This window comes from Ceratotherium simum, chromosome 26 (genome assembly GCF_057802395.1).
Source record: "Ceratotherium simum simum isolate JZ-2026a chromosome 26, ASM5780239v1, whole genome shotgun sequence".
Taxonomy (NCBI): Eukaryota; Metazoa; Chordata; class Mammalia; order Perissodactyla; family Rhinocerotidae; genus Ceratotherium; species Ceratotherium simum.
In genome coordinates this window covers 18,126,546-18,140,469 of record NC_141925.1, presented here as the reverse complement: position 1 = coordinate 18,140,469, position 13,924 = coordinate 18,126,546, and the positions used below count along the sequence as shown (strand labels likewise).

General features: G+C 42.4%; 1 protein-coding gene across 3 annotated transcripts; it reads right to left on the bottom strand.

The window, feature by feature from the left end:
- Nucleotides 1-1,522: 1,522 nt before the first annotated feature.
- Nucleotides 1,523-13,027, bottom strand: ZP2 (zona pellucida glycoprotein 2). 3 transcript variants are annotated; one of them, XM_087449200.1, is made up of 19 exons: nt 12,966-13,027; nt 12,787-12,875; nt 11,837-11,920; nt 11,336-11,430; nt 9,805-9,957; nt 8,963-8,999; nt 8,846-8,862; nt 8,637-8,786; nt 7,749-7,845; nt 7,469-7,650; nt 6,583-6,709; nt 5,339-5,526; nt 5,172-5,263; nt 4,945-5,069; nt 4,591-4,780; nt 3,274-3,409; nt 3,102-3,198; nt 2,552-2,635; nt 1,523-1,690 (listed from the first exon to the last, which is right to left on the bottom strand). In XM_087449200.1, the coding sequence occupies exons 1-19, from the start codon at nt 13,025-13,027 to the stop codon at nt 1,545-1,547; spliced, it is 2,151 nt and encodes a 716-aa protein (XP_087305326.1). In that variant the 3' UTR covers nt 1,523-1,544. The 3 variants fall into 3 exon arrangements, with proteins under 3 accessions (XP_087305326.1, XP_087305324.1, XP_087305325.1); XM_087449198.1 differs by lacking the exon at nt 8,846-8,862 and having other exon boundaries at nt 8,637-8,801; nt 8,958-8,999; XM_087449199.1 differs by lacking the exon at nt 8,846-8,862 and having other exon boundaries at nt 8,637-8,801; nt 8,958-8,999; nt 12,787-12,866.
- Between the last annotated feature and the right edge of the window lie 897 nt (nt 13,028-13,924).

Below are 13,924 nucleotides of genomic sequence, written 5' to 3'. Positions count from 1 at the left end.
TGGATAATCTCCATGTCAAGACTTTAGCTACATCTGCAAAGTCCTTTTGGGGCCGTGAAGGGTAACAATATTCACAGGTTCTGGGGTTTAGGAGGTGGACGTGTTGTGGATGGTCTTTATTCAGTCTACCACATGGGGTCAGAAAGCCATTAAAACAGCCAACATTTTTTTTTAATGCCATTTAAAAAAATGCAGCACATGCAATGTTTCTGGTTCTAATGTGTAGCGCTGTAACATGTAGTCTCAGAAGTTTGAACAAGATCATTCCTTGTTTTATCATTAGCAGATTAATGCCTTAATCCATTATATAGCAATGTCTAAAGGATGGCCTTGATGAGAACTTGAACTTTCGACCCTTATTACTCTAAAAAGACCAGAGCTTTCACACAACGTAAGTGCAGTTCTTTCTTTTCCCCCACTAGGGTTGAGTTTCAGCACATAAATCTAACAAAAGGACTTAGAATGAAAGGGCATGTTGGAAGAGAAGGCAGAAGAATTTAATATTAAAGACCTATGGTGTCACACAGTGACCGAGTATACATAATATTTTTTCCTCAGGGAAGTTAGGTTTTGAAAAACCCACGAGTATGACAACTCACAGTTGAGGGTTGAAGTCCACAAATACTAAAGTAATGAGTTCCATATTTCTATTTCACCTCTCTGCCGTGTACAAAGATTTAAAAGCTTTGCAACTTTTTTCCTAGCAAAAGTTCTGGTTTAGATACAGACTTTTTCTATGTTAGATATCTCGAAGATGGTCTATTAGAGCTACAGTGTGAAGCAGACACTGGTCATATTGATGATATATAACTGTAGCCTAGCATAAATTGGGGTACCCTCAGGAAAGAGCCTCAGGATGAGGTAATAATCAAGTGTAGGTAGAGGGAAAGGAGCTCTCTAGGCTCAGCTAAGAGGCTGGTGTTCAGCTGTGGAGTCTCAATGAGACTAGGAGGGTTGTGATTGCACTTAAGGAACCTAGAACCATATGGTATTCCTATCCTGGCCTTTAATTGGATTGGGATTACAGGAGGGAATGTGACTAAATCCCTTTAAGTTCTCAGGGAAAGTTGTCTACTCATTTGGAAGAGTAATTTGAGCTAGGAAATATTAAGTTGGAAACTAGATTTCCCTTGGAACACCTGGTTTCCCTTCCCTTCCAGAGAAGGGAAATTATGCCGTTGATTAGGGATGGCTTCGTGCCCTCCCATCCTGTGTATATGAATGGAGGGGTAAGAGACAGTCATCTATACGCACCCCCAGAGCAGGGCTATAGTTAAGTCCCAATATTGACTGAATTCTCTGGCACTGTCAGTTTTGGGGGTGGGGGGGGGCGGAGTCAGAAAAAGCTGAATAACAGGCAGCAATTAAGTCATAAATTTCCTTATTCATGTCCACACAGACCAAAGCCTGCCCAGAGGATTGTGGGTGGGTACTGCATTCATTCTGAAGAGTGACTGCAAGAAACATCCTTGAATTCCATCTAATCTTAAAGAGAAGACAGAAGCAAGAGGCTTACACTTGAACAGCTTTATTTGAAAATCCACTTAGTGATTTAACATCATGGTTCTTTTCTTGTGCAGGTAACTGATGAGGCCTAGAGTTGCCACAACACCTGCTAAGGCAACCACAGCTACCATAGTTTTAAAAGCAACATATCCAACAGTCCCGTGCCCTTTAGTGTCCACAACACCTGGAAAAGAAGCAGAGATTCAAGTCTTAAGACTATATTTAAATCATAAGGATAAGTTGAAGCTGAAGCTTTACATATTAAGGCTCCCCAGGGAAGGAAGTGAAGTTAAGCCTCAAAGGACTCATTTGGGAAGCTTGCAATAACATATAGTCTTATCCCTTGAGCCAACTTCCTCTCCCTGCTCCACTCCCACTGCTGTTGCCACTTGCTTTTACTAACCTTAATCAATGGAAAGGAGCTTATAGTCTCAGTCTCTTGTTTAACACAACATCCTGGCCCTAACAAATGTGGCTAGCTGTCCCGAGTGTGATTTCTTGTAAGTTATTAGTTAGGGATTTAAGACAGCTTTATTTCAAATTCTAGGCCTAAAATTAAGACAACCTGGGATGAGGACATGGGATATTAACAGGAACATAATCTAATACAGACTTAAGTTTGGCAATAGCAAGACACACGCCTTATGACCTATTAGTCCTAATTCTAGGGACATATGGTGAAGTTCTTGTATAGTAGGCAAAGACTTAAGAGGATTCCAATGTGGCATTAGTGACAAAACTGGGAATCACCTAGATGGAAGCCCATATAGCTGGTAACAGTGAGGTAGGTCTCTGTGCAGATATAAGATGGCTAAAACAAGTAAAAAAGCAAGTTACAGAACAGTAGGCAGAATATATGATCCCACTTGTGTTAAAGGGGGATTTTTGGAAGGGCACACAAGAGACTTAATAGAAGCTATCCTTCAAAAGAGTGTCTTTTATTCTCTTTAGGTTGACCATGAGCATGTGTTATTTATGCATAGTTAAATTTGACATAAAGCCAAGAGCTGGAGTCCAGGAAGTACCCCAGGCTTTAAATCCATACCTCTGAATGAAGAGCCATCTGACAATAGAAGGATGGGTCCTGGGAGACTTACTATAGTTTTCTCTTCCTCGGTGGCCCCTGTGTCTGGAGACAGATAATAAAGTTTGTGTGACCTCTGGAACAGTGAGAAGTGGTAAGAGGTGTGTCGACAGAATTCCTAGAGCAGATCTCTATGGAGTCCCTGCTCATCTATGTAGTTTTGCCTTCTTTGCAGGAGAGGGCATACTCCTTACTATAAAAACAGGGTGAACTCTCAAAGAATATCCAAAGAAGATTAACTTCCAGGTCTACCTAGACTGAAGAAGAATGACTTTTTAGAGTTAAGTCTGCAAGAGTTAAGGCTACAGATCACATGCAAAAACAAACTTGTCCATAGGACTGATCAAGAACCTGCTCATCTCAGACTCATAGGTAAGGCAGACTAGGCTTAGCCCAGGTGTCTTGGGCTCTTGGGATTAGGTGAAGAATGAGGCACTCATCCTTATTTGAGTTTTGAAAGGATGAGACTTGCTTTGAGTAAACTCACAGTAATGAGGACTTAATTTTTTACCTCGCCTGCTTCTGTGTGACACAGGGCAAGTTGCAGAACACAGAGGGGAGTCAGGAGACAGTAGATTGCAGATTAAGGCTCTACAGTGGAAGAAGACCTGTAGACAGGAGAAGGGAAATGGAATCGATGCACTCACATTCAACCTATCCCTTGTGACTTGTTCATCACTTACCAGACTAGAGAGCACTTGGGCTTCTGACAGGAAGGCAAAGGTCTTCACATCAAACCTCTGATAGTGATTCGGATAGGTCACGGAGGAACCAACTGGATGGAAGGTGGTTCTGTAGTTGTCCAGGTTGTATTCACAGCTAGGAGGCATGTACCAGGGAGGGACATCAGCCACATTCACTCCAGAGTCTAACTCAATGTCTGCCCAGATTCAGTCACATGTAATACCGTCAGAACTATTGCTTTACCTTGTACCTGTATCTTTATTTTACTTAATATACCTCTGACTTGGCCTATCCGACAGTATCTATGAAATCATAAGTTGTACCTGCTAGTTTTTTCCTACTATGTATTAATACAATTTAAGCCCCTATTTGTTTGCCAGCTAAACTCATCAAGAGCTACAAGTTTTACATGTAGCTCTGAGCACCTATTATGTCCCAGGCAGATAGTATATGTCAGTGTCAAAAGGTAGAGAACTCCTGCCAATTTATATCTTAGATGCTAGCAGGGGGTGATAGCTATAAAGAAAGTAGTAGGTTAGGTGGTAAGTACCAAGGAAAGAGACTAGGGTAAGGGGGCAAAAGGGTCAGGGTAGGCTTCATGGAAAAGAGAACACTTGAGCAAGTCTTGAATGGAATGAAGGAAGGAGCTGTGAATACACTGGCTACACATGGTCCTGGGGAAGTATACCTGGAGGTTAAGAGCTTAACAGATTACAACAGCATCAAGAAAGCTAAGGTGCAGTTCTATCAAGGTGCAGACCCCTGCAGGCAGAGCTGAGAGGACTAACACCAGTGCACAAGTGTGTGTAGTCACAGCTTCAGAGCCTTATGGTGTTCAGGTCTAGAGTCAGATGGGCATTCAAATCCCACCATTTACTAAGTATGACTTTGGGCTAGTTATTTAAGCAGAAAGCTTGGGTTTCTTCTTCATGAGGTGGCTAGTGTCTCTCATGGAGTGACGAGGTTCAAATGCATGTGTAATACACAGCACCGTGCCTGGCATACAGTAGGTGTTCAATAAATGGATTGACTATGATTGATGGTCAATAAATGGATAAGAACTGGAAATCTATTTTCTCTCCAGATAAAGAGTATTACAGCCTGACTTCCTTGGGAAAGATCCCATTCTTTTAGATTCAAGGGTAATAGGAAAGCATGATTCACCTTATTAGACCAAAGACAGGTTACCAAGAAATAAGGACAAAACTCAGGGCGTTTGTGATACAGCGCTCCTCTGAAGCCCGAGGGGTTTTATTCTCTCTTCACTGGCAGTTTGGTGGATTAGCTGGGCTACCTTATGTGTGGGGAATACCTACCCATCCACAACAATATTCCACTGGGGGAGAGAGGCTGGGTCCATGGTGGGCGTTGCCCAGCAGTCATCTAAGACCAACTTGATGTTGGGGTCAGTCCTGTTTAGGATTCTCACTTCCAGATAAATTGGTTGGCGGAGGTATCTCATCACAGGGTACTCCCTGTCCCCATAAGGTTGCAGGTAGGATTTATCTGAGATGGAATAGAAACCACTTCAGTACTCAACTAGTTGATGATTTCAACAAGAGCTTAAGCATCACTACTACTCCTTTAGTCTGGCAGCATCAGAAAGTTCATTTTAGGGAAGAATTCCCTGAAAGTATTTAAGCAGATTTCTTTAGGTTGTAATGTCTCACCTGGGTAGGTTTGCAGGATCAAGGCAAGTGGACCTGGCTTCACTGAGGCCACTGGAGGAGGAAGACTTTCGACATTGGTATTTATTAGCATATCATCCCTGCCATAACGGCACTTCACTGTCATTCTGTAAGAGTGGATGGGTGTGGGGGAGGGGATACAGAAAGTTTTAGGTTAAAAGACTGCTTGAATTTAATATGGAACTTAAAAAGTAGCAACTGTATCGCACCTGAATTCACTGTCTCTGGAAATTGTGCTTGGAGGAAGATCTGCCCAGAGAGCATGTATTTCATTTTCATAGATGAACGTGTCATCCTCAAACTTAAAGTTAGAGAAAATGGTTAACCACTTATCCCAAAGATAAGTCTTAACCTCTTGCTATCCGCCAGTACTAACCTTATGTCTTGTTCCACATCCATTCAGGGGTATGTGAAACCGTACTAGCCCCTGAGATGGAGCTTTGAAGATAGGCTGGCAGGATGAGTCCCCGACCCTAAGGGTATCCAAGTTGAGAGCTGGGTTTGTTTGATGGCTGTAGACCTCAATGTCCATAAACCCATCTTGAGTACACAGCTCACCTGTAACTAGATAGTGGTGCGAGTTTAAAGAAATGTCTGCCATGGGAATACTATTTTCTACTAATCTTGAAGTATGATGAGGGAAAGTTTGGATTTTCACCAGGAGGCACCAGAATTTGTCTTAAGTCTTTGTTTGGAAAAATACCTTGATAAGCAGCTTGAGTTAGAAGACCCTAAAACACCTAGACAACAGTGAAGCTGCTCTGTATGAACAGAAGGATTTTTCATCCAAAGGAAGAGGAAGCAGGAGACATGGAAGGAAGTACCATGTGGGGGAAGGGACCGGTGAGAAAATCCTGATGAAGGACTAAAGTGATTTAAGAGTCAGATTCTTCATGGTTTAAAGTGTAATGCCTCGTGTCATTACATCCCTTCTTTCAAGACTCACAGATCCTAAGTGGTTTGTGGGGAAATTTGAGGCAGGAACTAATTTTTCCTGTCTGGCTTGACCTGACACAGATCAGTGGATAACAGAGGAGCAGAGCAGAGGCAATACTGAATAAGAGGAAATACCCACTCCATAGGAATTTACACGAGTTTGGGGAAATTTTTTTTTTTTGGTGAGGAAGATTGGCCCTGAGCTAACATCTGTACCAATCTTCCTCTATTTTGTATGTGGGACACCACCACAGCATGGCTTGACGAATGGTGTAGGTCCGCACCCAGAGTCCCCCAGCAGCCGAAGCTGAGCACGTGAACTTGACCACTACGCCACTGGGCCAGCCCCGAGGAAAATCTTTTAGACGTTTATAATCCCTCTTGTTGCAGGTTTGAAGCAATCTTATTTGGATGGTGGCTCAGACTCCTAACATGAAATATATCCAGGTTAAACATGAAGCAGTTCTAATGAGATACTGGTATGTATATTTTGGAAGTGTTATCCTCCTTAGGGCCCTATTATGGCTGCTGGAATAAAATTTCTGATCTCCAGTCTTTCATTTCCTCCAAGTATAAGCAATACAGAGTCTGAACTTCTATACACTTTCCTACATGCACAAGAGCTAAGGGAGGAAGAATGTAGAAAACCAAGTTTTAAAAAAAAAAAAAAAAAAAGGTATTTACCTATAGAAACTGTTGACTCACAGAGACACTCAGGGTAAACCACCATGGATACTGTCTCCAGTTGGAAGTAAAAGGTCAGCTTGAGTGAAGATAAGTAGAATTGATAGGGTAGGCATTTTTCAGAGAACTGAAACGAGAGAAGAATGTCAGTTAGCAGCCACAGCCTGTCGGGGCCCAGAGCAGTCACAGGGAGGCAGGAAGGAAGTACACTGAATACCCGCAAGGCACACTCCTGACTTATTCTGGTTTCCCTGTAACCAAGAACAAGAAAGACCCTATCACTTCTCCAGATCAGGATGCTTTCCTAGGCAGGAAGATTATTGCTTTAAACTCATGCCCCAGAGTACCCAGCACTGCACGCTTTTTGTACCAGGCACTAAAGCTTGAATTAACAGATCAAATTCCAAAGAGCTGAGTACCCTGCCAAGCCAGGTCTGAGTGAAAAGGACTCTACGAATGTTATAGAATGTCATTGCAAAACACATACTGCAACATAAGATTATTCTCTGGTGTCCCTAGGAATTGCATCAGTCAAGACTGGCCTCAGTGAGGACAGTTTGGGACCGTTTTATTTGGATCAAGCTATCCTGTTTTTAATAGGGCATAAGAGGTTCATTACTAGAAACTTGAAAGCAGTTTGTACTATTCAATGAGCTGAGAAAAACTTAGGAAAACCTACATTGCAGAGGTTAAAGAGGCTTGGGGTTTGAAAGTGAATTTCAGTTACCGAGATTTATGCAAAGTGATCAAATGAGGCCTTCTAAAGTTTGAGTTTATTATACCAGCAGTTAGAATTTATGGACAAGTCATCAGCTGTATCAGGGTTACCTACAAGACTATGCTTCAAGTCAGGCTTCCATAAAGCTCAGTGGTTAAGGGAACATACTTTTGTTTTGAGAAGAGTTTTGCTGAAGTACAATCTCAAGCCATTTGTTTCTTCCATATCAATCCCATTGTTGTGCAACTGGCTCACAGCAATGTTCTTATTTTCAAAGCTCACGGATTTTAACTTCCCAGGAAACTCTGGTATGGTGAGAGTCATGTGTGTGGCATTACAAGTCACAGGACCTAGAAGGAATGACCAACAGAATGCCCATGATCAGCCTTGATTAAGCCCTCAGAACAATGTCTCCCACAACTGGAGTTGCCCCAAACTAGGGCCTTACCTGACATACAAATCACTTGTGAGGATAAGATGATCTTCTGCCCAGGAGACCCATACATAAGCTTCAGAGGCACCGTGTAGAGATGACTGTTACCTTGCTGGGGTGGGGGAGGGGGAGCATTTTTTAAAAACATTGGTTTACTTGCATTTCTAACCAAAGCTAGAAGAATAGTCAGGGCAAGCATACACTCAAGTATTCGGCACTGTTTGGGCCCAAGTAGAATTTAGGCATTTTATCCAGTGATTATTCTGTAGGTGCTCTAGTTTTAAAATCTTGTGCCTCGTAACATCAGGCAAGCTGGTGTTGTCTATTGATGTGACCTGTAGCTGATCATTTCTAGGCAGATATGAGCAAAAGCTCCTCTTGTTTTATGACTATTTTGTGGCATCAGCATTCAGAGAGAATGTTTACAAGACTCGGCAGTCTGTTTACATTCACTGTGTAACAAGACTGTTAAGATGGCTGACATCTGAACACTGAAGCGCCAGGACCTGTTCTAAGTACTCTGGGACATTAACTCATTTAATGTCGTGTCTTGATTGTTGGCCCAGAAAGCACTAATACCTACTGTAACACACAATACAGGACGATGATAACACAAACAGAACACCTTACTTCATAATACACTTTAGTAGTAGTACCCTAGCTCTACATTATATAGTAGATTTAGATCTGTGGGGAAGAAGAACAGCTTGAAGTAAGGACCATATCTGTTTTGTTCACCATTGTATCTTTAGTATTCAGTGCAGTGCTTGATACATAGTAGGCATTAAGATACCTGTTGAGTGAGTTGTAGTCCCACTTAATTTGAAGCTGTGGTTGCGATCATGCTTGGGTTTAGAAATATTGGTCATACCTGGGTGGTGGTACAAAAAGATTCACACCTACCCTGTAGTGAGTCACTCCAGTGGCATTGAATGACACTTGGATGACTATCTTGCTGCTATCAATCAGAAGATTATATCCTTGTGTCATGGCCTCCCGAAGGGTCAGAGTCTGGGCTCTTGCACCATCACCAGCCTCAATGATCCATCCCATCTGAGGTTCAGGTTTCTAGAGTCAAAAGTTTCACTTGGAGGGTTGGTACTCGCCTTAACCCCAAGACTATTGTCATCTGTTTAGTATTGTAATCAGGATTGAAGTTATATCACCTTTTAATATAGAACTAAAGTTTACTTAGGTCTGTAACTTAAAAGATTACTTTCATACCAAACTTTCGTCAGCCATGCCAGGAAAAATCTGAAAGGTAAACTGGAAGGAAAAAAAAAAAAAAAATTCATGTGAGGCTTCGATTTGGAGGAGAAAGTTTCTGAAGTCATGCTACCTGACGGTAAGTGGAAAACACCCAGAGCAATTGCCATGTAGTTCTTACACCAAGAGGCCTGGCCATGGGATGTAAGAGAAGCACAGGACCAGGCATGAATGCTAGCTGTGCCCTTAGACATCAATTCACCTCTTTGAGTTTCTGATACCAGAAGGCATTTGGAAGATCTAAGCTCCCCTCCCGTTGTACGTTGAGGCACAAAGTTCTTAAATGCACAGCTTTTTACTATGTCCATAAAAATCAAGTATTTTATCAAGCCATGCAGTTCTATTATTGTTCTAATAAAGTACAAATATCTCTTGTTTATCCATTGTCGATATAAGCTATGTTAGACTATAAAATCCACAAGTGTGTGATTGGGCTCTTTTGCTCATTTACTATATCCTAGCATCTGGCACAGGGCCTGGCATATGGTAGGTATTCAGTTTGTCCAATTATTAGTGTGATTGCAGCTACCACTGAATCCTTTCTGTTGCCAGGCATGATGTGCTGAGCACTGTATGTATCTTCTCAGTAAATTCTTATAGCCACCCTATGAGGTAAGCGTTATTGTCCTCCACTTCAGACTTGGAAACAAAGGCTCAGTGTGGTTAAGAAATCGATCCAAAGCCACACAGCAAATAATTAATGAACACAGGATTATAATCCTGATTCTGTTCCTAAACTCAGCTCTTTCTAGATCATGTTTTCCTGCAGTAGCCATATGAGAAGCAGTCAGCCTGTTTCACTCACAGACATGAAATCCTTCATGCAGATTGTGGATCCTGAATGCTCATGGGTTTCTTCTGCTTGCATAACTGGACAGCTGACCTGATATAAGACATCCTCATGTTTTAAAGTAGCACTGTTGTCCACAAGTCTGATGGTCATCTGGTGCCGGCCAAGCTGTGTGCAAATGGCATAGTAAGAACATAGTAAGTGCTAGTACCACAGTGAGAAAGGTGATTCCAGAATGCCATCTGACCCAGATGAGTGGCAAAACCCTTAAAGTTACCAGTACCATAGGTTCTGGAAGGTACCTCATTCCTAAAACAGGAGACTATAGCTAGCCCTTTTAGCTATCCCAAGGAAGACCCATACATTGGCAGAGAACAGTTCCTTGAGCTTAGGGATGGGAGTTCAGTTTTTATTTTCTTCCTACACTTACTGTAAGTATCATGGCCCTGGATGGTTTGGGGCCTCTACCAAGTCATTCAAATAATTTATTGAGCACCTGTGTAGCAGCCATTGTGGGGGTGCTGGGCAGAGCCATCTTTGGTATTTCCCCCGGCTTAGGGAACTCACAGTCTAAAGTACAGGTCAGCCATTTTTCTGTTGAGTGTTAGATCTAAAGGAATGCAACTCTAAGCTTCCTAAAATTGAGAATGGCTGTTTCAGAAGGGAAAAATTTAATTACTAGAGCTCTTCACTGTGGAATCAGATGAAGTGGCCTGTTAAACATGCAGATTTCTAGGACACACCCCAGACCTACTAAGTCAACTAAACGAACTAAATCTATACTTTCTAAGTTCCCCAACTGATTCTTTGCACCTTAAAGCTTGAGAACTGCTTGGACAGGTTGCTTTTACTGCTCCTATTAACCCTGATTTGGCAGTACTGTTGCTTGGCAATACTGCTCAGCTGCTGCTTGCCTTCTAACACCTGTTTTCACAGCATAGATGTTTTCTACTTGCCAGCACCAAAATAGCCTCCCATTTCCTATGACAGTTACAGATCAAGATAGCTCATGTTTGAGCATTTGTTGTGTCTAGTTGCTGCACTAACTCCTTCATCTGCATTATACCACTGATCTTTAGATAACCTGGGGAGAGGTACCATAACTCCCATTTTCTAAAGGGCTAGCAGAGGCTTAGAAAGGTTAGCTTACTCACCCAAGATCACACCTCGATAGTGGCAGAGCTAGGACTCAAGCCCAAGGCCTCAATTCCAGGGTTTCTCAATCTCAGCATTATTAGCATTTGAGACCTGATAATTCTGTGTTATGGGGGCCACCCTGTGCAATGTAGGCTGTTTAGCAGCCTCCTTGGCTTGTGCCCACTAGATGCCAGTGGCAGCCTCTCCCCCCTCCAGTTGTGATAACCAAGAATGTCTTCAAAAATGTCTCTAAACATTACCAAACGTCCCCTGGGCAGACAAAAAAAAAAAAAAAAATCACCTCTGGTTGAGAACCACTGCTCTATTTCACATCCTATATCCTTAATTACTAGATTATTAGTACCTACTAGGTTACTACTTTAAGTCACTCCTCAGAGCAATTACTTACCACTCTCCTGGTACAAGTCTCATATGGGGCCCTCAGGGTGAGCTTTTCTGGGTCCAGGACATAAGTGCAGTTCAGCATTTCAAGACCAAAGTGATCTACAGAAGCCAGAGCAGTTTAGACAGAGGATAGCCAAGAAGTACATTTCAGTGACAGAGTCAACCAAAGCTACATAGCTACAACTGCCAGTCGATTTCTAAGGTACTTCAATCACTTCATTTTTTTATTGACCCAACTGGATATTATGACCCTAGCTTCGAGAGATGCTGTGATTTGCAGGTAAAAATTTCCCACGGGATTCTGAGATAAGACAGGTTTCCAAGAAAGACAAGGTCTCCCACTCTTTGTGGCCTCATGCAAATCAGGGACCCCCGTGGTATCATGGAATCTGGATGCCAGTTGCTCCAGAGTTTACATACCCTGCTCACCAGAAAAATAGGGCTGGCTTTGAACCAAAGGCTTTCTACTAAATATGACTAAGATGAGATAGTACACATTACTTACCCACCACAGATGCATGCCATTTCTTGAGGCCAAGATGGCTTGGAAACTCCACTATCATTCTATTTTCATAGCAAGTGACAGTACCTGAAGAGCAGAAGAAGCACTTGGGGCAGCTTTGAACTACAGGAGGCACGATTCCCACAGAAGTGTATGGAGGGAACTCTCCTCTCCAAGAGGCATCTGGGAAATTGCCAGCTAGGAGAGGCAAAGCTTGTTCTCTACCCTTGGGGAGCTCACAAATTGATGGGAGAGACATTACTATGCAAGATACCAAGAACTGTAAGAAAGGTATCAGTTAAGTGCCTCGGGCTTTCTGAAGCACTCCAAGGATAAGCCTGGATTCAGGTTAAACAAGCACGTTCATGGCATGGCAACCAGGCTGGAACCTTGACAGTGGAGCTGATGGAGGTAAGGATGGGAGGTCTGTGAAGAATTGGAGAACAAGAGTTTTGTCTGAATATTTTTCAATTTGAAGTTTAAAAAACACCCTGGGTAAGTCCAAGGACACTTTTTAAGGCTAAGTTCTGCCTATAATCTGCCACTCTGCATCCTCTGGCTCAGGTCAAAGTTTCAAAAACTTCTCATTTCAAGCAGAACACCTCTGATTTTGTCTGTTATGTTGATGCTTTCCTTAAGCATGAATGTGTGTTTGAAGACTACTTCTCCCAGAGATGGGAGCTTAGTTTTGTGGTTTGCTGTTCTTTGGTGCCGTAAAGCTTGAGGCAGTGAGGGACTAGAAGGCAGTGTGGGTGTATTCTGTAAGCTTTTTCGTTTAGCTAGTATAGCAAGCCATAGGTAAGCAATGGAAACATCCAGTGACTCGATCTATGTAAGAAAGGGGGTGAAGGGAGATTGTCTGACCTGTGTTTGTGTTTCCTAGTCATCTAGGCACCCTAGCTGCAACCTGTTTGAGAGATGCTAAGGTCATTTCCCTCACCCAAGAGGCATACCTGTGAAGTCAGGATTCAATAGATGAATAACACCTACTGAGTTCACTGAAGTCACAAGGGCGAAGAATAGAGAAAGTGACCTGTAGGTGCTGGAAGGGGATAGGGGAGAGAGTTAAGGAGGAATTAACTTAAGCAGACAAGGCCATTGCATCCCTCCCTCTTCCTCCAGAATTACTCACCTCCAGTCTGCACTGAACCAGCTTGAGGGACTCCCACAATCTCCTCTCTGCCTGCGCGCCATGGCCAAAGGCACCACCAAATCAACCAGGCAGAGGGATGGGCTGCTGTGTGCTTTTATAGCAAGAAACAGGATATGACCCTGCCCTCTCCCTATTGGAGACACCTGAATCTTCTCCAGCTCTCCCAGCTGATAGGGAGGGATTTGGGAAGGCAGAGGCTTTCTAGAAGGCCCGAAAGAAGCCGAGTTCTGCCCTTCCTAATACTTGCCTTGGGTATTCCATCAGCTGCTCTGTAGGCCAGCCATGAAACCACAGTTCCTTGAAATTGGCTCTAGGTGAATGAATTGGTGTTTTTCTCCATAACACTGGGAAAAATTAGGATCTTTTGGAAAAAATATTTACAGCTCCAATGTAGAGTAAAAGAAGGTGGTGGGCTTTATTGAGGAAAGACCATCTCTTGTTCACACCTCCTTTAAGTAACAAACCTTTCCTTTAAGTAACTTCTAGTCTCCGGGCTAGTGTGGACATCACTCTGGCAATGTGCATGAAGAAGTACCTTTAAAAAAATGGATGAAGCTTTATTTTCCCCCAAGTATAAATTTTAAGCTTACTGGAAAAAATGCAGACAATTACAGAAGGATAAAGAGAAAAGGAAAATGTCAGCCATAATCTTGCCACCACTAATATTTAGGTACATAACCTTATGGACTTTTTCTACAAACACCACACACACTTAAAAAAACAACAACAACCTGAGATGGAAGTTCAGACTATGGTTTTAACCTGCTTATATTACTTTACATGTCATGGACATTTTTCCTATCAAACATAAAGATCTCCATTACCATTTTTAGAGTTGCATAATATTCAATGTCTATATAAATCAATGTTCCCTAATGATGGACATTAAGATATCTTCCAACTTTTCATCATTATAAACAATTATATGATGGATATTC